The following is a 24,226-nucleotide window of genomic DNA, read 5'->3' as shown; positions in this document are numbered from 1 at the left end:
TCACTGCTGTAACGTGGGAAAAATGGAGCCAATGCGCAGAAGACAGGTTCTCACAAATTGCGATGTCATAATGACCAGACAATTTGTTTACTTCTGTTGTTCATTGAGGGATGAATGTTGGCCAAGACACCAGGGATATCTCCCCTGCCTTTCTTAGAAATAGTCCCATGGCATCTTTTACATCCACCTGAACAGGAGCTAGAGCCTCAGTTTAATTTTCATCCAAAAGATGACATCTCTGACAGTGCAGCACTCCCTCAGCACACACCCTCCAACAGTGCAGCACTCCCTCAGCACACACCCTCAATCAGTGCAGCGCTCCCTCAGCACACATCCTCCAACAGTGCAGCACTCCCTCAGCACACACCCTCCAACAGTGCGGCTAGATCTCAGCACTGACCCTCTAACACTGCAGCACTCCCTCAGCACACACCCTCCAACAGTGCGGCACTCCCTCAACACACATTCTCCAACAGTGCAGCGCTCCCTCAGCACTGATCCTCCGACAGTGCGGCACTCCCTCAGCACACATCCTCCAACAGTGCAGCACTCCCTCAGCACACACCCTCCAACAGTGCGGCTAGATCTCAGCACTGACCCTCTGACAGTGCAGCAGTCCCTCAATACGGATCCTCTCAGAGTGCAGAACTCCCTCAGTACTGACCCTGTGATAGTGCAGCTCCCTCTCAGCATCGACTCTGTGACAGTGTGGCACCCCCTCAGTACTGGCCCTCTGACAGTGCGGCACTCCCACAGTACTAACCCTCTGACAGTGCAGTATTTCCTCAGCACTGACCCTCTGACAGTGCGGCACTCCCTCAGCACTGACCCTCTGATAGTGCGGCACTCCCTCAGTACTGACCCTCTGACAGTGCAGCACTCTCTCTGAACTGACCCTCTGTCAGTGCAGTATTTCCTCAGCACTGACCCTCTGACAGTGCAGCACTCCCTCTGTACTGACCCTCTGATAGTGCGGCACTCCCTCTGTACTGACCCTCTGACAGTGCGGCACTCTCTCTGAACTGACCCTCTGTCAGTGCAGTATTTCCTCAGCACTGACCCTCTGACAGTGCAGCACTCCCTCTGTACTGACCCTCTGACAGTGTGGCACTCCCTCTGTACTGACCCTCTGACAGTGCAGCACTCCCACAGTACTGACCCTCTGACAGTGTGGCACTCCCTCTGTACTGACCCTCTGACAGTGCAGCACTCCCTCAATACTGCACTGAGACCTCAGTCTTGGCTTTGAATATTTCTGTGCTGGAGTCCCGGGAGTGGTCGATGACATGTTGTTCTTATTTTGTTGAATTCTGCTCAGTAAAACGGAGGCAGTTTGTCGCACGATGGAACTTTGACTGGAAACGAACACAAAAAGCTTCTTCCTTCACAACAAAAAAGAGGTACTTGCATTCATACAGCACTTGGCATTCTCTTCTCTGGCTGAAGCCATTCACAATCCAAATGTTCAGCTCAACTACTCCTGGAGGTGTTGACTAATGTTGTATTGACGGGAAAGGGAGCCATCAGGCTGGTTTCCGAAGACCATAAGATGTAGGACCAGAAGTAGGCCATTTGGCCCATTGAATCTGCTCTGCCATTCAGTGAGATTATGACTGATTTGATATAATCCTCAACTCTACTTTCCCACTTTATCTCCACAACCCTTGGTTCCCTTATGGACTAAAAGTCCGTCTATCACAACCTTGAACATACTCAATGATCCAGCCTCTACAGCCCTCTGCGGTAAAGAATTCCACAGATTCATTACCCTGGGGTGGCACAGTGGCACAATGATTAGCATCACTCTCACAGTGCCAGGGACCTGGGCTCGATTGCTATTTTGGGTCACTGTCTGTGTGGAGTTTGTATGTTCTCCCCCTGTCTGCGTGGGTGTTCCAGTTTCCTCCCACAGTCCGAAAGACATACTGGTTGGGTGCATTGGCCATGCTGAATTCTTCTTCAATGTACCCAAATGGGCGCCAGGGTGCAGCGACAAGGGGATTTTCACAGTAACTTCATTGCAATGTTAATATGTAAGCCTACTTGAGACACTAATAAACAAACTTAAACTCTTGAGAAAAGAAATTCCTCCTCATCTCTATTTTAACTGGGTGCCCCTTAATCTGAGACTATGCCCTCTGGTCCTATTTTGTCCCACAAGGGGAAACAAGCTCTCAACATCTACCCTATCAAACCCCCCCGAGAATCCGGTATGTCTGAATAAGGTCACCTGCCATTCTTCTAAACTCTAGTGATTACAGGCTTAACCTACTCAACCCTTCCTCATGAGCAAATCCCACTGGTCCACAGTGATCTCTCTCCAGTACCTCACTCAAGTAGCCCCTCTTTATAGTCTACTCTTTAACCTGTTACAGCATTGTACCTGGAGCATCAAGACCAAGTGTGGTCTTTAAGGTTGAAGATTGAGATATAATTGGTCCAGAGCTTACAACATGAAATTTTTGAACAGAGGTTTGTGCAATGAGAATGGAGAAGCTGGGGAACATTGATTGAGATATGAAAGTGCCACCACTGAACGCAAAAAACAGCCAGCTTAATTAAGGACCCCATGCACCCCGGACATTCTCTCTTCCACCTTCTTCCGTGGGGAAGAAGATATAAAAGTCTGAGGACACGTACCAACCAACTCAAGAACAGCTTCTTCCCTGCTGCCATCAGACTTTTGAATGAACCTACCTCGTATTAGGTCGATCTTTCTCTACACCCTAGTTATGACTATAACACTACATTCTGCACTCTCTCCTTTTCTTCTCTATGAACGGTATGCTCTGTATAGTGCCCAAGAAACAATACTTTTCACTGTATACTAATACATGTAACAATAATAAATCAAAATCAAGAAACAGCAGCAGGAGTAGACCATTTGGCCCATCAAGTCTACGCCACCATGCATCAAATGGTTCGTCTTGGGCTTCAATGTTATTTTCCACCTGTCCCCGCTCCCTATATTCCTCAATTCTCAGAGAAACCAATGATCTGTCCACCCCAATCCTAACTACGTTCAATGATGGAGCAGCCAAAACCCTCCGGAGATGGAAACAATGCAGAGCCAAAGGAAGCAGATATAAACACAGATCAAAGAGGAAACTGGCCCCGCCTGGATAGAAACTCTTCTCTGTTGCATTCTTTTCATTCTTCTGAGCTTTCTTCCCCTGAGCTTTAGAGAATGCCGCAGTCCCAATGCCATCCTGACAGTCACTGACACAGCAACGACACAGCCAGAATCAGAAAGAAATAATTTGCTGGGCAGCTGTTTTTACTTTTAAAGAAAAAGCTGTAACTTGCGATCCTTGCCAAAAAATGTAACTCAATAAAACAGAAACTGTGATTCATAAAACAGTCTGGATGTGATCACTGGTCTGGAGATCTTGCCAATTTGGGATTTGAGTGGAACAAAATTATGAGGGACATAGATTTTGATTTGATTTGATTTGATTCATATTGTCACATGTATTGGTATACAGTGAAAAGTATTGCTTCTTGCACACTATACAGATAAAGCATACCATTCATAGAGTAGAGAGAGTGCAGAATGTAGTGTTGCAATCATAGCTAGGGTGTAGAGAAAGATCAACTTTAAACAAGGCAAGTCCATTCAAAAGTCTGATGGCAGCAGGGAAGAAACTGTTCTCGAGTCGGTTAGTACGTGATCTCAGACTATTGTACCTTTTTCCCAACAGAAGGTGGAAGAGAGAATGTCCGTGGTGCGTGGGTCCTGAATTATGCTGGCTGCTTTGCCAAGGCAATGGGAAGTGTAGACAGAGTCAATGGATGGGAGGTTGGTTTGCGTGATGGATTGGGCTACATTCAGAATCTTTTGTAGTTTCATGCAGTCTTGGGCAGAGCAGGAGCCATACCAAACTGTGATACAACCAGAAAGAATGCTTTCTATGGTGCATCTGTAAAAGTTGGTGAGAGTCGTAGCTGTCATACCAAATTTCTTTTGTCTTCTGAGAAAGTAGAGGCGTTGGTGGGCTTTCTTAACTATAGTGTCAGCATGGGGGGGCCAGGACAGGTTGTTGGTGATCTGGACACCTAAAAACTTGAAGATAGGATAGATAGGGAGAAACAGAAGCACAAAGGCACTTGGTAGTTAGGACGCAAATGCAATTTTAAAGTTTGTAGTGTCACAAATAGGCTTATATTAACACTGCAAAGGAGTTACTGTGAAAATCTCCGAGTCGCCATACTCCACCATCTATTTGGGTACACTGAGGAGAATTTAGCAAGGCCAATGCATCTAACCAGCACGTCTTTTGGCGCATGGGAGAAAACTGGTGCACCTGGAGGAAACCCCCAGGCACGGGGAGAACACGCAGATTTCATACAGACAGTGACCCAAACCAGGAATCGGACCCAGGTTCCTGGCACTGCAAGGCAGCAGTGCTAACCACTGTGCCACTGTGCCACCCACACTATGCCAGCGTGCCGCCTAGCGTTCATTTCGAGAGAACTAGAATGCAAAAGCAGGGATCTACTGCTGAAGCTTTGTAAGGCACTGGCAGACCAGATTTGGAGTACTGTCAGCAGTTTTGGGCCCTGTATCTAAGGAAGGAAGCGCTGGCCTTGGAGAAGGTCCAGAGGAGATTCATGAGAATGATGTATGAGGAGCATCTGAGGACACTGGGTTTGTACTCGATGGAGTTTAGAAGGATGAGAGGGGACCTTGCAGAATACTGAAAGGCCTGGATAGAGTGGACATGGGGAAGATGTTTCCATTAGGAGGAGAGAATAGGATCCGAGGACACAACCTCAGAGTAAAGGGACGATCCTTTAGAACTAAGGTGAGGAGGAATTTCTTCAGCCAGAGGGTGGTGAATCTGTGGAATTCATTGCCACAGAAGGCTGTGGAGGCCAGGTCATTGAGTGTGTTTAAGACAGAGATAGCTAGGTTCTTGATTGGTAAGGGGATCAAAGGTTATAGGGAAAAGGCAGGAGAATGGTGTTGAGAAAATTATCAGCCATGATCGAATGGTGGAGCAGAATTGATGGGCTGAATGGCCTAATACCGTTCCTATGTATCTTATGATCTTATGTTGTTAGCACAGAGGGTCAATAACCAAGGGGCAGAGATTTAAAATAATCTATCACTCCTTAAGAGGGGATTTGGGGAGAAACATTTTCACACAGAGGGTGGTAGAGGTGGGAACCCTCAACATTTAAGAAGCATTTAGATGAGCACTGGAAACACCATAGCATACAATAAGGCTATGGACTCATTGCTGGAAAATGGGGTTACAACAGATCGGTGCTCGATGGCCAGTGCAGACAAAATGCGCCAAAAGGCCTCTCTTTGCGCTAATTTCTTCATCAAGGAGATCAAAGGGTTATTACCCTTTGAATGTAAGAGCACCTCCCTCCCTTGCGACCTCCAACATCGACCAGGGAACTACCCCCAAGAATCATAGAATCCTACAGTGCAGGAGGCCATTCAGGCCATCGAGTCTGCACCGGCCACAATCCCACACAGGCCCTATTCCCAAACCCCATGCATTTACCGCAGCTACTCCGCCTGACACTAAGGGGCAGTTTACCGCGACCAAGCCACCTAACCCACTCATCTTTGCACTGCGGTAGGAAACCGGAGCACCCGGAGGAAACCCATGCAGACACGGGGAGAATGTGCAGGCTCCACACAGACAGTGACCCGAGGCCGATTCAAAGCCGCTGCTGTGAGGCAGCAGTGCTAACTACTGTGCAACACTCCCTCAGAAAAGTGCAGCTGAGGCCAATAATCAGATGACAGTAAGATCATTAGACGTAGGAGCTGAAGTAGGCCATTCGGTCCATCAATCCTGCTCTGCAGTTCAATGAGATCATGGCTGATCTGATGTGATAACCTTCAACTCCACTTTCCCATTTTATCCTCACAACCCTTCATTCGCTTACTGATAAGACCAAATAATACAACAGTCTGCATGTTTCCCTGGCAAAACAGCAATTAAACCCTCAGACCATACTTACTGAACAACAATTAGACACAACAAGCTTAGCAAAATAATACGTGGTGCGTTACAAGATGCTAATCTTGAACAACAATCTTGTCAGCATCTCCACATTCAATCCATTAAAATGCATGATTGGTACAGGTCAACTGTTCAAGTTTAAGTTTATTTATTCGTGTCACAAGTAGACTTACATTAACGCTGCAATGAAGTTACTATGAAAATCCCCTAGTCGCCACACTCCAGCGCCTGTTCCGGAACACTGAGGGAGAATTTAGCGTGGCCAATGCACCCTAACCAACACACCTTTTGGACTGTGGGACGAAACCAGAGCACCCATGAGAAACCCATGCAGACGTGGGGGACTTTCTCAGAAGACTAAGCAAATTTGGCATGTCAGCTACAACTCTCACCAACTTTTACAGACGCACCATGGAAGAAATTTCTCCTGATTGTATCACAGCTTGGTACGGTTCCTGCTATGACCAAGACCACAAGAAGCTACAGAGGGTCGTGAATGAAGCCCAGTCTATCACGCAAACCAGCCTTCCATCCATTGACACAGTCTACATTTCCCACTGTCTCGGAAAAGCAACCAGCATAATCAAAGACCCATGCACCCCGGACATTCTCTCTTCAAACTTCTTCCATCGGGAAAAAGATACAAAAATCTGAGGTCATGTACCAACTGAGTCAAGAACAGCTTCTTCCCTGTTGTCATCAGACTTTAGAATGGACCTACCATAAGCTGATCTTTCTCTATACCCTAGCTATGACTGTAACACAATATTCTGCACTCTCTCCTTTCCTTCTCTATGAACGGTATGCTTTGTATGTATAGAACACAAGAAACAATTCTTTTCGCTGTATATCAATATATGTGACAATAATAAATCAAATTAAATCAAAGCATACCATAGTCCCAATGGAAGATGTGGAAGAGAGAATGTCCGGGATGTGTGGGGTCCTTGATTGTGCTGGTTGCTTTTCCGAGGCAGCGGGGAGTGTAGACAGTCAGTGGATGGGAGGCTGGTTTGCGTGATGGATTGGGCTACATTCATGTCCTTTAGTAGTTGTCAGTATAGCGCCCAAGAAACAATACGTCTCACTGTATACTAAGACATATGTCAATAATAAACCAAATCAAATCAACTTAAAATCAAAGTGTGCAGACTGCATACACACCAGAGTTGGGAATCGAACCTGGTCAGTGCTGAAGATGTATTTATTGTGACAACATTAACTCCTTTCAGGTAAGTTATTGCATGAGCTGGCTACATAATAAACTCCCTCTTCACCAGCCCCATCAAATAATCCCCGGTAACAGAGAGCACGGCATCAGTCGGGGTTGACGGAAAGGAGTGATGGATTGACTCGACGTAATCCAGAGAGATGTTCCAACACAAAGCTGTGCCGGCAAACCTCTAACCAGCAGGCAGATAGATAGATGAACAAGCATCGCTCTGCCCCTTGACACTGTTCAGCACGGTGTGAACTGAAGCAGGTGCTGAGGTGAAATGCAGCTTTGAAGGCAGTCAGCAGATAAAGTCATTTCCTTGTGTAGCGGTTCAGCAGTCAGTGCACGGTTCACGCTCCAAGAGCTACAGAGATGGATTATTTACACAAGTTCCTCTGGTGCCAGAAAAGTCCTTTTTAGGAATAAGGATCAAACCACTTGGCCGCTTGCCTTGTGCCTTCCCAGAGGTAATCACAGGTCTGGCTGCCCAACTGCAGGTGGCCAGAGTGTCATCGAAGACAAACTATTTCAAGGTTGATCCAGGAACATCCCAGCAGAGAGGAGTCTTGGCAGGTTTGTGCGAGCTTGTTGGCTCTCAGATGAAGCATTGGAGCACAATCAGTACAGGACATAGAACATAGAACAGTACAGCACAGTACAGGTCCTTTGGCCCTCGATGTTGTGCTGAGCTATGTCCAAACCCAAGATCAGGCTATCCCACTCCCCATCATTCTGGTGTGCTCCATGTGCCTATCCAATGATAGCTTGAAAGTTCCTAAAGTGTCTGGCTCCACTATCACAGCAGGCAGTGCATTCCTCACCACAACCACTCGCTGAGTAAAGAATCTACTTCGGACATCCCTTCTATATCTCCCACCATGAACCTTATAGTTATGCCCCCTAGTAACAGCTACATCCACCCGAGGACATAGTCTCTGCACGTCCACTCTATCTATCCCCCTCATTATCTTATAAACCTCTATTAAGTCGCCTCTCATCATCTTCTGCTCTAAAGAGAAAAGCCCTAGCTGCCTCATCTTTCCTCATATGACCTACCCTCCAAACCAGCAGCATCCTGGTAAATCTCCTCTGTACGCTCTCCAATGCTTCCACATCCTTCTTATAGTGAGGTGACTAGAACTGCACGCAATATTCCAAATGTGGTCTCACCAAGTTCGGTATAGTTGCAGCATAACCCCACGGTTCTTAAACTCAAACCCCCTGTTAATAAACGCTAACACACTATAAGCCTTCTTCACAGCTCTATCTACTTCAGTGGCAACCTTCAGAGATCTGTGGATAGGAACCCCAAGACCTCTCTGTTCCTCCACATTCCTCAGAACCCTGCCGTTGACCCTGTAATTCACATTCAAGTTTGTCCTACCAGAATGAATCACCTCGCACTTATCAGGGTTAAACTCCATCTGCCACATGTCTGCCCAGCTCTGCATCCTATCAATGTCCCTTTGCAGCCTACAAGAGCCCTCCGCCTCATCCACTACTCCATCAATCTTGGTGTCATCAGCAAATTCACTAACCCACCCTTCGGCCCCCTCTTCCAAGTCATTGATGGTGCTTAATCAGGGGCAGCTTTTGAAGTGGGAATGAATGGGCTTAAAGAGGCCTCCTATTATGGACAAACTTTGGAGAAGACTTTAGGAGGCTGGGGGACAAGCTTACCGGCGCATCCCACTGGGTGGGGACATCAGCACATTGAGTGATTGGAGTGCTGCTGTCCGTATGTGTGGAGGGCAGAGATCTCCCAGTACACGGTACACTGGGAGATCAGGGCGCATGCGCAATGGCACACCCAGAGATCAGCAGCCGGCTTCACCAGCGGGATTAGGCTCTGCCTCACCCCCTACTGGCCACAGGATCTTATGTCCACCTAGAAGGTGGTTAGCATAGCTGCCTCACAGCGCCAGGGAATTGGGTTCAATTCCAGCCTCAGGTGACTGCGGAGTTTGCACACTCTCCCCGAGTTTGTGTGGGTTTCCTCCAGGTGCTCCAGTTTCCTCTCACAGTCCGAAAAACAAAGAACAAAGAAAATTACAGCACAGGAACAGGCCCTTTGGCCCTCCAAGCCTGCACTGACCATGCTGCCTGACTGGACTAAAACCGTCTGTTCTTCTGGGGACCATATATCTCTATTTCCATAAAAACATGCTGGTTAGGTGCATTGGCAGTGCTAAATTCTCCTACAGTGTACCCGAACAGGTGCTGGTGTGTGGAGACCAGGGGATTTTCACAGTAACTTCATTGCAGTGTTAATGTAAGCCTACTTGTGACAATAAATAGAAAAATAAATTTGGGGATTATGGATCGGGTTACGGGATACGGCCTGGGTGGAACTGTTGTCGGCGCAGGCTCGATATACTGAATGGCCTCTCCCTGCACTGTAGGGGTTCTATGGTTCAATGAGAAGGCCTCGGTTTAACATCCCACCTGGCACCTCCAACCATGCAGCCCTCTGTCAGTACTGCACTGGGGCCTGCATTAAGTGCTCAATAGGCTGGAGGTAGATTTGAACCCATGACCATCTGATTCAGGGGCGAGAGGATGACCCATTGCTGGATTCTCCAGCGCTACAAACAAATTGGCGATGACTTTCAGACCCATGACTACACCTGCTACAGTCTGTGATCTTGCTGCAGCCAAACAGCTGAATCAACCTTGGCCAGCAAAGAAACTTTACTTCCTCCCCCCAGGGAAGCAGCAGGATTACCTCTGGAAGGTTCCAGAAATTTTCCTTCTCCGCTGCATTCCTGTCCGTCAACAACAACCTGTAATTTACTCCTTCAGTTCCACACTGATATCAGGTTTCCAGACATTTTGATGCATGCTAGCAACGATGTCTGTGGTTTGGTTAAATTCCTTTCCCCCTACACATCTCTCTGGCCTTCTGCTGTGTAACTTAACTGCCCACAGACTGAGGACTTCAGGATAAACAGGAATGAGATCATTGTAGCCAATCTTAAAGTTCAGTAAATTATGGTAACGGTCTGTTTCTCCCACCTCCAGTTCACGAGCTCCTCTGGCATTTTGCCCTTGTTTATGAACACTCCACTCTCGCTCCTCCCATCTCTCTTTAAAGATCTTATAATTTCACAGCACCTTTAATTTCTTGACCTTTAACCCTCAAATAACCTGCTGTACCACCATAAGATTTGGGAGCAGAATTAGGCCATTCGGCCCATCGAGTCCGCTCTGCCATCCAAAGAATCGTAAAATCCCTACAGTGCAAAAGGAGGCCATTCGGCCCAGCAAGTCTGTACTGATAACAAACCCACCCAGGCTCTGTCTCCGTAACCCCTTATATTTACCCTGCCAATCCATATGACATTTAAGGGCAATTTACCTTGCCCAATCAACCTAACCTGCACATCTTTGGACATTCAATCATGGCTGATATGTTTTTCAACCCCCTTCTCCTGCCTTTTCCCCGTAGCCTTTGCCCCTCTACCAATCAAGAACCTATCTGTCTCTGTCTTAAATACAGTTAAATGTATCATACCCTACCCTGACTTCCATGTTGTCTTCTTTCACCTACAGGTCAAGGCGATCTCATGCTTTGTTTGGTGGTTCTCTCAACAACAGAGTATTTTGTCATTGTTCTTGGCACGTGGGCATTGCTGGCTAGGCCAACATTTATTGTCCATCTCTAATTGTCCCGAGAAGGCGGCAGTGAGCTGCCTTCTTGAACAGTGGCAGTCCACGTGGCATAGATACACCTACAGTACTGTTAGTTGAGTTGAATTGATTTATTAGTGCCACAAGTAGGCTTACATTAACACTGCAATGAAGCTACTGTGAAAATTCCCAAGTCTCCGTCACCTGTTTGGGTACACTGAGGGAGAATTTAGCACGGCCAATGCACCTAACCTGCACGTCTTTTGGGTTGTGGGAGTAAACCTATGCAGACATGGGGAGAACATGCAAACTCCACACAGACAGTGACCCAAAATGGGAATCGAACCCACGTCCCTGGCACTGTGAGGCAACACTGCTAAGCACTGTGCCACCATGCCGCCTCTTAGCATCCTGAAATAAAGAGCTGAACATGAATAGACAGATGCTGTTAGGGAGTTGGGGAGGGAGTTCCAGGATTTTGACCCAGCCGCAGTGAAGGAACAGCGATATATTTTGCAGTCAGGATGTTGTGTGAATTTGAGGAGCGCTTGGTGGTGCTGTGGCCTTGCCCTTGTCCTTCATGGTGGAAGAGATCATGAGTTTGGAAGATGCTGTTGGAGGAGCCTTGGTGTGTTGCTGCAGTGCATCTTGTAGATCAGTACTTCTCATCTGAGCCTTGAAAATTGTGACCCCAGATTGGGAGCTAGGGTTAGGGGTCAGAGAAAGCTATGGGAAGGGGTTGGGAGTATGGGAGGAGAGCCATGAGGTGGGTATGGAGGGCTAAGATGTGGAACTGTGAGAGTGAGGGGCTGCTTAAACTATTGTGAAAAAACACTTAGCTTATCACTGGAACAGAAATCAGATTTCAAGAGATTGTTCAGTTAGGTCACTTCCACCAGAGGATCTAAAGGGGTTTTGCATTTGTTAACACTCAGTGGGAGCTTATCATCCCAAAATTCTGTCTCGCAATCCCACCGGGGTCATGACTCACAGGTTGGGAAAGTGTGGTAGATCATAGACGCTCTGTCGCTGTGCGCCAGTGCTGGATGGGATGAATGTTTTAAATTGATTTGATTTGTTATTGTTACATGTATTAGTATACAGTGAAAAGTATTGTTCCTTGTGCGCCATGCAGACAAAGCATACTGTTCATAGAGAAGAAAAGGAGAGAGTGCAGAATGTAGTGTTACAGTCATAGCTTGGGTGTAGAGAAAGGTCAACTTAATGCAAGGTATGTTCATTCAAAAGTTGATGGCCGCAGGGGAGAAGCTGTTCTTGAGTTCTCAGACCTTTCACGTGTTCTCAGACCTTTTCATCTTTCTCACAACAGAAGAAAGTGGAAGGGAGAATATCCGGGGTGCTTGGAGTCCTTAATTATGCTGGCTGCTTTTTTGAGGAAATGGAAAGTGTAGACAGAGTCAATGGATGGGAGGCTGGTTTGCGTGATGGACTGGGCTTCATTCACAACTTTGTAGTTTCTTGCGGTCTTAGGCAGAGTAGGAGCCATACCAAATTGTGATACAACCAGAAAGAATGCTTTCTATGGTGCACCTGTAAAAGTTGGTGAGAGTGGTAGCGGCCAAATTTCCTTAGCCTTCTGAGAAAGTGGAGGCACTGATGGGCTTTCCTAACTATAGCATTGGCGTAGAGGGACGTTGGTGATCTGGATCTGTAGAAACTTGAAGCTCTCATTCATTTCCACTTCATTCTCATTGATGTAGACAGGGGCATGTTCATCTTTACGCTTCCTGGACTCGATGACAATCTCCTTTGTTTTGTTGAGATTCAGGGACCAGTTCACCAGATTCTCTGTCTCTGCCTTTTTCCTGCACTCTGTCTCATTGTTTAAGATCCAACCCACTATACTGGTGTCATTAGCAAACTTGAAAATTGAGTTGGAGGGGAATTTGGCCACACAGTCAGAGGCGTGTACGAATGGAGCACGAATCATTCAGGTTGTTTCGTCCAGGATGGCGTTGACTTTCCTGATGTTGCTGAAATAGCACTCATTGAGAGTGTTTGAATCCCCCATTTCAAGAGCTTTCTCAATTTAGCCCAGTTAGTAAAGACCAGGCACTGGTGCCGCCTCCATTTTTGTTTTTGCAAGAGCTAAAAGCAGACCCCTCCCTCCCTCCATCCCCAAACCCTCATCTCTTCCGAATCACCACCTCACGACAGTTGAGCGGGGAATGGAAACGGTGACCAGGATGCAGGAAAGGATGAGCCAGAGGCAGGTGGGAAGGGTTAAATTTAGTAAGGGTTAAAGTTACTGTTGTAATTACTGTTATGGCTATTCAGGGTAGCAATAAACAAGAGGAAAGCAGGAGCTTTTCAACAGTACAAGCTCAGTTGGATCATATTTGGAAGACAAATTAAGATGGACTCACTTGGTGTGCTTGTCGTACATGATGGGAAGGAATTCATCCACAGGAAGTATCTTCTTCAATGGCTCAGAGTTGACCAATTTCTCCGCCCCTTGCAACGAAATGGCGTAGGCCAGCGTCCAGTACGAATACTCTGCCACCACCAGGTTCTGGACATTCTCTACAGCCTCCTCTTGATTGGGATTGACCAGTTTGCGACCCAGGTAGCTGGAAAATGAATCAGATTGAAAATCTTTACCCAACTTGATACTTATCCTCATTGAAATATCCACTCTTAAGGCAATGCCCACCCCCATTCTTAGGTTTGAGTTTGAGGTGGTCCCAAGAATAACAGAATAAGGGAGTAAGGAAGAGCTGTCCACCCCCACTGGCCCCCTGCGCTAAGGAAGGAAATTCCAGCTGTTGGGTGGATCATGGATTCACTTAAATGTCCCCAGCTCAATCATAGAAGAACAAAGAACAATGAGCAAAGAAAATTACAGCACAGGAACAGGCCCTTCGGCCCTCCAAGCCTGCACCGACCATGCTGCCTGACTGAACTAAAACCCCCTACCCTCCCCGCACATTTTTGGAGAAGCATAGAATAGAACAGCATGGAAGGAGGCCATTTGGCCCATCATGTCTGAACTGACTATTTTGAAGAGAAATCTGGCTCGTCCGTCCCACCCTCCTGCTCTTGTCCCCGTATCCCAGCATCCTTTTCTTTCTATCAATAATTCATCCAATTTCCCTTTGAAGGCCAATATTGACTCCATATCCACCAACCCATCACAAATTCTACTTCGAATCCTGAGCTGTGCTAAAAACAATGTTTTTCTTCACGTTCCATCTGTCAATCCCCTTAAATCCACACCTTGGCTTTTGATCTGTCAGCCAATGGGAGTAGCGACTCTTTATTTACTCTATCTAAACACTTCATGGCTTCTAACTCCTCCATCAGATCTCTTTTTAGCCTTGTCTGCTCTGAAGAGAACAACTCCAGTCTCTCTACATAACTAGTTTAACCTCATCCCCGGAACCTTGCCTGTAAATCTCTTCTCTACATTCAGCAAAGAATACGGGTGGAATTTTCCTGCCCCGTCCGCTACAGTCAACAAACCTCGGGTGGGGATTTCCAGTCTCGGGACAAGCGCGGCCAGAAAATCCTGCCCTACGTGTCCATTCTAAAGCGCCGTGCCCAGAACTGGACATGACACGTCCATGTGGTGACTTCACTCGTTCAGAGTCAGTGCAGACTCAATGGGCCAAATGGCCTCTTCACTGTAGGGATTTAATCATTAGAATCGTAGAACTGCTACAGTGCAGCATGAGGCCATTCAACCCATTCACCGACAACAATCCCACCCTGATGCTACCTCCGTAACCTCACGTATTTACCCTGCTAGTCCTCCTGATACTAACGGGCAATTTAGTATGGCCAATCAACCTAACCCCTACATCTCCAGACTGTGGGAGGAAACCAGAGCATCTGGAGGAAACCCACGCAGACATGGGGAGTATGTGCAAACTCCACACAGACAGTGACCCAAGGTCACAACTGCACCTGGGTCCCCGGCATTGCTGCCTCACAGCACCAATCACTATGCCACCATGCTGCCCTAAAGTTCTATTCTAATAAAATTGGATTTTAGCAGAATGACTAACCTTTTATACTGTACATGGAGGTGGAAAAATAGATAATCATAGAATCCCTACAGTACAGAAGGAGGCTATTTGGCCCATTGAGGCTGTACCAACCACAATCTCACCCAGGCCCTATTCCCATAACCCCACACATTTACCCCGCTAATCTCCCATCACTAGGATCAATCTAGCATGGCTAATCAACCTAACCTACATCTTTAGAGTGTGGGAGGAAACCAGAGCAACCGGAAGAAACCGCGGGGAGAATGTGCAAACTCCACACACACACACACACACACACACTGATCCAAGGTTGGAATTGAATCCGGGTCGCTGGTGCTGTGAGGTAGCAGTGCTAACCATTGTGCCACCATGCCTCCCTTTTAGGAGGCACAACCCCGGTTCCTGGCTTGGGTCACTATCTGTGCGGAATATGCATGTTCCCCCCGTGTCTGCGTGGGTTTCCTTTGGGTGCTCGGGTTTCCTCTCTCACTCTGAAAGACGTGCTTGGTTAGACATGTTGGTCATGCTAATTTCTCTCTCAGTGTACCCGAACAGGCGCCGGAGTGTGGCGGCTAGGGGATTTTCACAGCAACTTCATTATGCTGTTAATGGAAGCCTACTTGTGACTAGTAAATAAAGTTTACTTTTATTTTAAAATTCTTTTCAATGATGCCACAACTGGGGCCAAAAGTGGATTTTAACGTAACGACCAACCTTTTATACTGTATACTGAGGTGAAAAACAGGCCATACTCCCAGAACAATCAAGGAGAAAAAATGGAAATCTCCTCTCGAACTCCAACCTTGTGAGATTGGAACTATTCCAGGGATAGCACATTGATGCTGACTTAAGAAGCCAAATACTCCCTAAAATGATGAATGTTTCATCTTTAACATTTACTTACATCAGGTCCCATGTCAAATTGGCATCCTCGATTTCTGACAGCAGTCTCTCCAACTTCCTCTTAAAATAGGCCTCAAACCTCACGTCATCTTCAAACACTACGGCCTTGTTCAGCTTTCGATCCATAACCTGCAGCAACATTCAAATATCATTAGCTCAAGTGGAGGGGGTGGTTTGGAGTGGGTCTTAGAGGTTAAATTAGGGGGGCTCACTCTCAGACAGAGAATTGAAGGATGTATCGATTGAGACTTGTTCGGGGACCAGAGGAGGAACCCCAAGGTATATCACAAAACCAGACTAGATCCCGACAATTATTCTATTAGTGAGAGGATGGGATGTTTCACTCCAGACGCAATTCTACTGACAATCCAAGGAGCTTTTATCAAAACAAACTTTATTTAACAACACAGTTTAATGAATTAGCTTAACTTTTAACAATTGCATGACACTTAAACACAGTAATTTACAATTCTCAACTGCTAACCTAGCACCATTAGTTCCAATCAAGCAATATTTCTTGATAGACTTAAGCCCCAGTTTAAAATTAGTTTATAAAACACAAGCATACTTGCTTTGACTTAGGTTAACAGTGTTCAGAAAGCCTCTGGAAAGAAAGAGAGAGAGAGAGGGAGACCGGAATTTTACCGCCTTGCCCACCCGAGACTCCTAAGATCCCGCTCGAGGCCAAAGGAGAAAGCCATTCTGTGAGCCTCCTCTTTCCTACCTGAGAAAGAGAGACTTCTTTCTAACACCAGCTTCAGGCAGCAACTGCCCTTTGTTTAAAAATGAAAATTAAACTGTTCTTTTCCTGCAGATTTAGCTCTCTCCTCTCATTAATCACATGACTGTCTCTGTCAATACACCTAATCAAAAACTCACATGGCTCTACATATCTAGTCTAAAATCCCAGCTCCATTAACTCTGCAAAGTAACACGTTCCGAGCTAAAGTCAGTTATAATCCTGCGTTCTTAGCATTGAGCTGCATGTTTCCCAGACAAATCAACTCTTGTAGCAAAACACTGCCTCTTAAAGAAGCCCCGTCTTAAACATAAAATATATCAAAATAGCACAGGATCAAAGCGAGATGCTTAAAAAAGTGAGGAGGAGCTATTTTTCCTGGTGTGGGCAATCAAGAATTTGAGACCATGATCGAAAAACTGGAGCTAAGCCAGTCAGAAGAGCAAACACAAACCATTTTTCACACAAAGCATAGTAGAAATGGAGAATTCTCTTCCTCGCAAAGCTGAGAATGGTCAGATAATCGAAGCTTTCTCAGAATGCTACAATGCAGAAGAGGCCCTTCAGCCCACCGTGTCTGCACCGATGCATGAAATGCCCTGACTTGCCTATCTCATCCCACTTGCCATCACTTGGCCCGTAGCCTTTCAAGACAAAGGTAGAGAGATTTTTGTTGGATAAGGATATCAAGTGATATGGAAAAAGGGAAGGAAAATGGAATTGAAATGTGGAGTAACGGTGATCTAATTCAGTGGCAGAGTAGGTCCAAAGCGGTCTGTTCCTCAGCGACCAGGAGACCTCATTTCTTACAATTTACTGCAGTGCTCCATGGCCTTGGAAGGGGAAAGACTTGCCAAGGTTCACTCTCTCATCTTCAGCTACTGACCCTTGCTGCAAAATGTTTATATGGTGTGTCTGAATATCGGTCAGAGGCAAGAAAGGGTATTATTAAACTAGAAGGAGTGCAGAAAAGATTTACTAGGATGTTACTGGGACTTGATGGTTTGAGTTATAAGGACAGGCTGGATTGACTGGCAGTTTTTTTTCCCTGGAGCGTAGGAGGCTTAGGGGTGACCTTAGAGTCTATAAGATAATGAGAGGCATAGATCAGCTAGATAGTCAACATCTTTTCCCAAAGGTAGAGAAGTCTAAAACTAGAGGTCATAGGTTTAAGGTGAGAGGGGAGAGAAACAAAAGGGTCCAGAGGGGCAATTGTTTCACTCAGAGAGTGGTGAGTGTCTGGAACAAGCTGCCAGAAATAGTAGTAGGGGCGGATACAATTTTGTCTTTTAAAATGCATTTAGACGATTACATGGCTAATATGTGTAGAGAGGGATATGGGCCAAACACAAGCAATTGGGACTAACTTAGTGGTTTAAAAAGAAGGATGGCATGAACATGTTGGGCCAAAGGGCCTGTTTCCATGCTATAAACCTCAATGACTCTATAACATCTGGTTCAAGACACAATTGCAGTTAGTCCTTGCGCACACCAGAGGCTACACTTGAGCAGGTCAAGAATAAGCACTTGGTGAAGTATGTTAGAAATAGAATGAGAACTATAACATTGGCATTGAGAGCCATTCTCACTGATTGGGACTAACTAATTGTATTGATCAGACTGAATGGCGGAGCAGGCGTGAAGTCATGCAAAGCAAGACGGCCTCAAGTTCAATCTCTAGCCTGTGTTAAACTGGCCAATCTTGGCCTGCATGGCCAGTGGAACAGCCATCACTGACAGGTTCAACATCTCAAAGCCCCCAAAAGATAGGAAAGCTCATAACAGAGACGTCGTCCCTGCCTGCTCATCCAATGCTGCAAACTCATAGTGCATTAGTCTCCCACCTCGCGGATGCACACAGGAAGAAGTTATTTTGTTGAGGTTTCAAATGGATGCCAGTACCCACTTGGGCAGCACGGTGGCACAGTGATTAGCACTGCTGCTTCACTGTGCCAGGGACCCGGGTTCAATTCCCGGCTTGGGTCACCATCTGTGTGGAGTTTGCATGTTCTCCCCGTGTCCGAGTGGGTTTCCTCCGGGTGCTCCGGTTTCCTCCCACAGTCCAAACATGCGCAGTGCAGGTGGATTAGCCATGCTAAATTGCCCCTTAGTGTCAGGAGGACTAGCTAAGGTTGATGTAGAGAGTTATGGGAATAGGGCCTGGGTGGGATTGTGTTCAGTGCAGACTTGATGGGCTGAATGGCCTCCTTCTGCAACATAGGATTCTATGTCTACAACTGCCTAGAGTGGGAGTCAGCACCTTCAGGGGAGGAGAGAACCATATAGGGTCACACCTCCACCACATTTCAATGTCTGCCAACTCTCATGAAATTTATTTGGTGGCGCCAATGTGAAATGCAAATAGGTGTTTCCGGAACATTCCAGAGAGAATATGTTAGGCATCGCACGATTTAATGAAGTCAACTCTTCTGCGTTTCTATGGATACGACTCTTTGGATTGCAGGATTTCAAAGTCAAAGCCCAGGGCAAAAACACAGCAATAAAAAATAGGACCACATAAAGAGCCAACATGTCAAATTTACATACCTCTTTCCAGATGGAATAGTGGCTGAGGAAACATCCGACTTCTCCCTTGGTTAGAGTTCTGCCAGAGAATGGGTCGTAATATCCAGGTAGCATGTTAATTCCCATGGCCTTGATGCTGCTACTATTCAGGGCACTGAGGAGAGAGAGACGCAGAAATGTCAGCAAACAGTTACTCTGCCCTCAAATTAAAACACGCACACAGCTCATGGAGAGTAAGAGCCAAAGTGAAGGTAACATCAATGCCTTGAAGTTATGGAGTTAAGCCTTCCTTTATGACTGAACACATTAGACCATAACTTTCTCCGAGTGGCAATCGGTATCTGGGTAGACACATGGACAGACGGGGAATAGAGAGATACAAGTGGGTAGTCTAGATAAGATAACGTGATTGGCGCAAGCTTTGAGTGCCAAAGGGCCTGTTGTACTGTTCTTTGTTGGTGTCAGATCGCCACTCCCCACCCACCTGCCTGCGCCAAATTTCCACTGTCCCTTCCTCACCCTAACCTCCTGACCCAGGCTGGGTGAGATCCAAGCAGCGTAAGCACCCAGCAAGGCCCTGCATCGAAACCTAACAGTCGGAGTGAAGGAGGACAGGCTCCCATTTTTAAATCACCAACTGCCATAAAGCGGATCGGTTCAAAGGTCACATTGAAAGTGACCAGCCAGCAAAACGGCCAATGTCTGATTTGATTTGATTTGACTTATTATTGTCACATAGAGTCATAGTCATAGAGGTTTACAGCATGGAAACAGACCCTTCGGCCCAACTTGTACATGCCGCACTCCTTTTTAAACCGTGTTTGGCCCATATCCCTCTATACCCATCTTACCCATTTAACTGTCAAATTGCTTTTTAAAAGACAAAATTGTATCCGCTTCTACTACTAGCTCTGGCAGCTTGTTCCAGACCCTCACCAACTTCTGTGTGTGAAAAAATTGCCCCACTGGACACCTTTGTATTACTCCCCTCTCACCCTAAACCTATGCCCTTTAGTTTTAGACTCCCCTACCTTTGATTAATATATAGTGAAAAGTATTGTTTCTTGCACGCTATACAGACAAAACATACCGTTCATAGATAAGGAAAGCAGAGAGTGCAGAATGTAGTGTTACAGTCATAGCTAGGGTGCAGGGAAAGATTAACTTAATGCAAGGTAAGTCCATCCAAAAGTCTGATAGCAGCAGGGAAGAAGCTATTCTTGAGTCAGATGGTACATAACCTCAGATTTTTGTTTTTTTTTTCCGAAGGAAGAACGTGGAAGAGAGAATGTCCAGGGTGCTTGGGGTCCTTAATTACACTGGCAGTGGGAAGTGTAGACAGCGTCAATGGATGGGAGGCTGGTTTGCGGGATGGATCGGGCTCCATTCACAATCTTTTGGTCTTGGGCACAGCAGGAGCCATACCAAGCTGCTTTCTATGGCGCATCCGTAAAAGTTAGTGAGAGTCATAGCTGGCATGCCAAATTTCCTTAGTCTTCTGAGAAAGCAGAGGGGTTGAGGTAAGCAGATGGAATTTGAATTAGGTGAGGATCAGACATCACAATGGGGGTTGGGGGGGCACTCAGGGGCAGTCTCTTGCAGGGATTGCTCTGCCTGTTTCAAGCAGTTATGAAGAAGTTAGAAGAGATTTTTCTTTATCCAACTTTTTCTGAGTAACTATTAGTGTAACCCTGGCAAAACCAGCCGAGATTAGTGACTCAATTTGCTTTGTCAGATGGTTCCCAATGCACGGGAGATTAGCTCTTCTGGGCAATGGCCATGCCAATGCTTCCTTGGAATCTTCCCCCATCCATCTCAGGGGCACTCCCCTAATATCCAATACTGGGGAGCCCATTATCTAAGCCAACACCACATGGTAATTCATAGTTGGAGCAGGGGAGGCAATGGCCTAGTGGAATTATTGCTAGATTATTATCCAGAAATTCAGCTAATGTTCTGGGGACCTGGGTTTGAATCGCACCATGGCAGATGGTGGAACTTGAATTCAGTAAAAAATATTTGGAATTAAGAATCTACTGATGACCGTAAACCATTGTCGGAAAAACCCATCTGGTTCACTAATGTCCTTTAGGGCAGGAAATCTGTTGTCCTTGCTTGGTCTGGCCTACATGTGACTCCAGAGCCACAGCAATGTGATTGACTCTCAACTGCCCTCCAAGGACATTAGGGATGGGCAATAAATGCTGGCCAGCCAGCGACACCCGTGTCCCAGGAACGAACAATAAAAAAGCCACTGCCTTTTCAGATGAGACGCTGAATTGACCCCCTGTCTGACAGATTAAACATTCCATGGTACAATGCAAAGCCCAGCGGCAAGTTCTCCCAGTGCTTTGGCCAATACCTAACCAGCACTGGATTAACCTCATAGACTGCAGTGGTTCTGGAAGGAAGGTCACCACCACCTTCTCAAGAAGCAACTAGGGATGGGAAGGAAATGACCCTTAAGTGATCATACTCAAGGACCTCAACTGGGGCAATGGGGTAAGGGGTGGGTGTTGGGCCCAGTCTAATACTTGTCCATCCTTCCATAATATTTTGGAGAGGTCAGGACAGGCGAGCGTTTGATGGGTAGGCCGTCTGAGGAATTTTACCAGGACCACTCCCCCACCCCCAATTCTGCATCTGGAACTCCCTCCCTAATAGTGGTGTGGGTGTACCTACTCTTCATGGACCATAGCAGTTCCAGAAGGAAGCTCATCACCACCTTCTGAAGGGGCAATGAAGTGTGGGCAATAAATTCTGGGCCCAGCTAGCAAAGTCCCACATGTCTTGAATTAATCTTAAAAGTAAGTTGATCCTAAGGTCCATGAGAAATAATTTCAATGTCTCTGCCCGTAACGGGTAATAACCAGCCAGGCTTTGCCTTTCCAATTGCTCCACAGTGACTGAAAACCACACGTGTGCATCTATATCGGCCAAGGACAGGATCTGGCAAGGCCATGGTGCCCTCCCACTGTGGATTGGTCTGCCAAGTAGTGGTCACTGCCTGGCACTGTACCAGCTTGACGTAGAGTCAGCACCTTAAGCTGAAGAGGGGGGAGGAAACTAGCACAACGGAATCATTTGTTTCAAAGTTTTGTTGCTCCATCAAGAAAATTGAAATCAGTTTAACACATTTATCTGCTCTCTACACCCCATTAGTGGCTGTAACACTACATTCTGCAACCTCTCCTTTCCTTCTCTATGAATGGTATGCTTTGATTGTACAGTGCACAAGAAACAATACTTTTCACTGTATACCAATATGTGTGACAATAATAAACCAAATCATTCCTGATCATATCAGGATATTGCATAATATCTAATCAATTGAAGAGGCACATGCTAACCCAACGACACTGATGGGAGTATTCACAGACACCTTCAACCTCTCTTTACAACAATCTGAGGTCCCTATCTGCTTCAAGAAGATGACCATCATCCCAGTACCTAAGAAAAACCAAGCAGCGTGCCTTAATGACTATCGGCTGGTGGCTCTGACATCCATCATTATGAAGTGCTTCAAAAGGCTGGTCATGGCACAAATCAATTCCAGCCTCCCGGACTACCTGGATCCACTACAGTTCGCCTGTCACCACAACAGATCCACAGCAGACGCCATCTCCCTGGCCCTGCACTCAATTCTGGAACACCTAGATAACAAGGACACCTATGTAAGACTCCTATTTATTTACTATAGCTCAGCCTTCAACACTATTATTCCCACGAAACTATCTCCAAACTCCATAGCCTGGGTCTCGGCACCTCCCTCTGTGAATGGATCCTGAACTTCCTAACTCACAGGTCACAATCAGTAAGGATAGGCAACAAAGGGTGCAGAGGAGATTTACAAGGATGTTGCCTGGACTGGGAGGCATGCCTTATGAAGTTAGGTTGAGGGAGCTGGGACTCTTTTCCCTGGAGAGACGAAGGTTGAGAGGCGACCTGATAGAAGTTTACAAAATGTTGAGAGGAATAGATAGGGTGGACTCTCAGAGGCTATTTCCCCGGTTTGAAATGGTCGCTACGAGAGGACACAGATTTAAGGTGCGGGGAGGGAGGTTCAGAAGTGATGTTAGGGGTAAGTTTTTCACTCAGAGGGTGGTGAGTGAATGGAATCGGCTGCCGTCAGTGGTGGTGGAGGCGAACTCGCTGGGGTCTTTTAAAAGACTTCTGGATGAGTATATGGGGTTTAATGAGATTGAGGGTTATAGATAGGTCTGTAGGTTGGTAGGTGATGATGTGATCGGCGCAACTTGTGGGCCGAAGGGCCTGTTTGTGCTGTAGTGTTCTATGTTCTATGTAACACCTCCTCCACGGTCATCCTCAACACCGGCTGCCCCACAAGGCTATGTTCTCAGCCCCTTACTCTACTCCTTACGACTGTGTGGTCAAATTCCCTCCAATTCCATTTTCAAGTTTTCTGACGACACCACCATAGATCTCAAACAATGGTGAGACAGAGTACAGGAACGAGATAGAGAATCTAGTAAACTGGTACGGCAACAATAATCTCTCCCTCAATGTCAAAAAATAAAGGAGATCGTCATCGACTTCAGGAAGCATAAAGAACGTGCCCCTGTCTGTATCAACAAGGATGAAGTAGAAGGGGTCAAGACCATCAAGTTTTTAGATGTCCAGATCACCAACAATCTGTCTTGGTCCCCTCCCCCTATAATTAAGAAAGCCCATCAACGCCTCTACTTTCTCAGAAGACTAAGGAAATTTGGCACGTCAGCTACGACTCTCACCAACTTTTATAGATGCACCATAGAAAGCATTCTTTCTGGTTGTGTCATAGATTGCCCCAGACCTCAAGGAACTACAAAAGGTCGTGAACAGAGCCCAATCCACCATGCAAACCAGTCTCCCATCCATTGACTCTGTCCCGCTGTATTGGGAAAAGCAGCCAGCATAATTAAGGACCCCACACACCCTGGACATTCTCTCTTCCACCTTCTCCCATTGGGAAAAGGATACAAAAATCTGAGGTCACGTACCAACTGACTCGAGAACAGCTTCTTCTCTGCTGCTATCAGACTTTTGAATGGACCTACATTGCATTAAGTTGATCTTTCTCTACACCCTAGCTATGACTGTAACACTACATTCAGTATTCTCTCCTTTCCTTCTCTATGAATGGTATGTTTTACCTGTATAGCGTGCAAGAAACAACACTTTTCACTGTATGTTAATACATGTGACAATAATAAAT

The 24,226-nt window shown here is 46.3% G+C and overlaps 1 protein-coding gene across 2 annotated transcripts in view; it reads right to left on the bottom strand.

Annotated features, from left to right (window-relative positions):
- The window catches only part of cercam (cerebral endothelial cell adhesion molecule), an 88,936-nt gene that overhangs the window by 8,849 nt on the left and 55,861 nt on the right, over nt 1-24,226 (bottom strand). For both annotated transcript variants that reach the window (XM_080212078.1, XM_080212079.1), the window contains exons 9-11: nt 19,033-19,165; nt 15,748-15,875; nt 13,221-13,424 (exon numbers count right to left, since the gene is read on the bottom strand). In XM_080212078.1, the coding sequence (XP_080068204.1) occupies nt 13,221-13,424; nt 15,748-15,875; nt 19,033-19,165 (465 nt within the window). The remainder of the gene's footprint in view (nt 1-13,220; nt 13,425-15,747; nt 15,876-19,032; nt 19,166-24,226) is intronic.

Source organism: Carcharhinus amblyrhynchos, chromosome 25, assembly GCF_965287045.1.
Source record: "Carcharhinus amblyrhynchos chromosome 25, sCarAmb.v2.hapA, whole genome shotgun sequence".
NCBI classification, from domain to species: Eukaryota; Metazoa; Chordata; class Chondrichthyes; order Carcharhiniformes; family Carcharhinidae; genus Carcharhinus; species Carcharhinus amblyrhynchos.
This window is presented reverse-complemented; position numbering and strand designations above follow the sequence as displayed.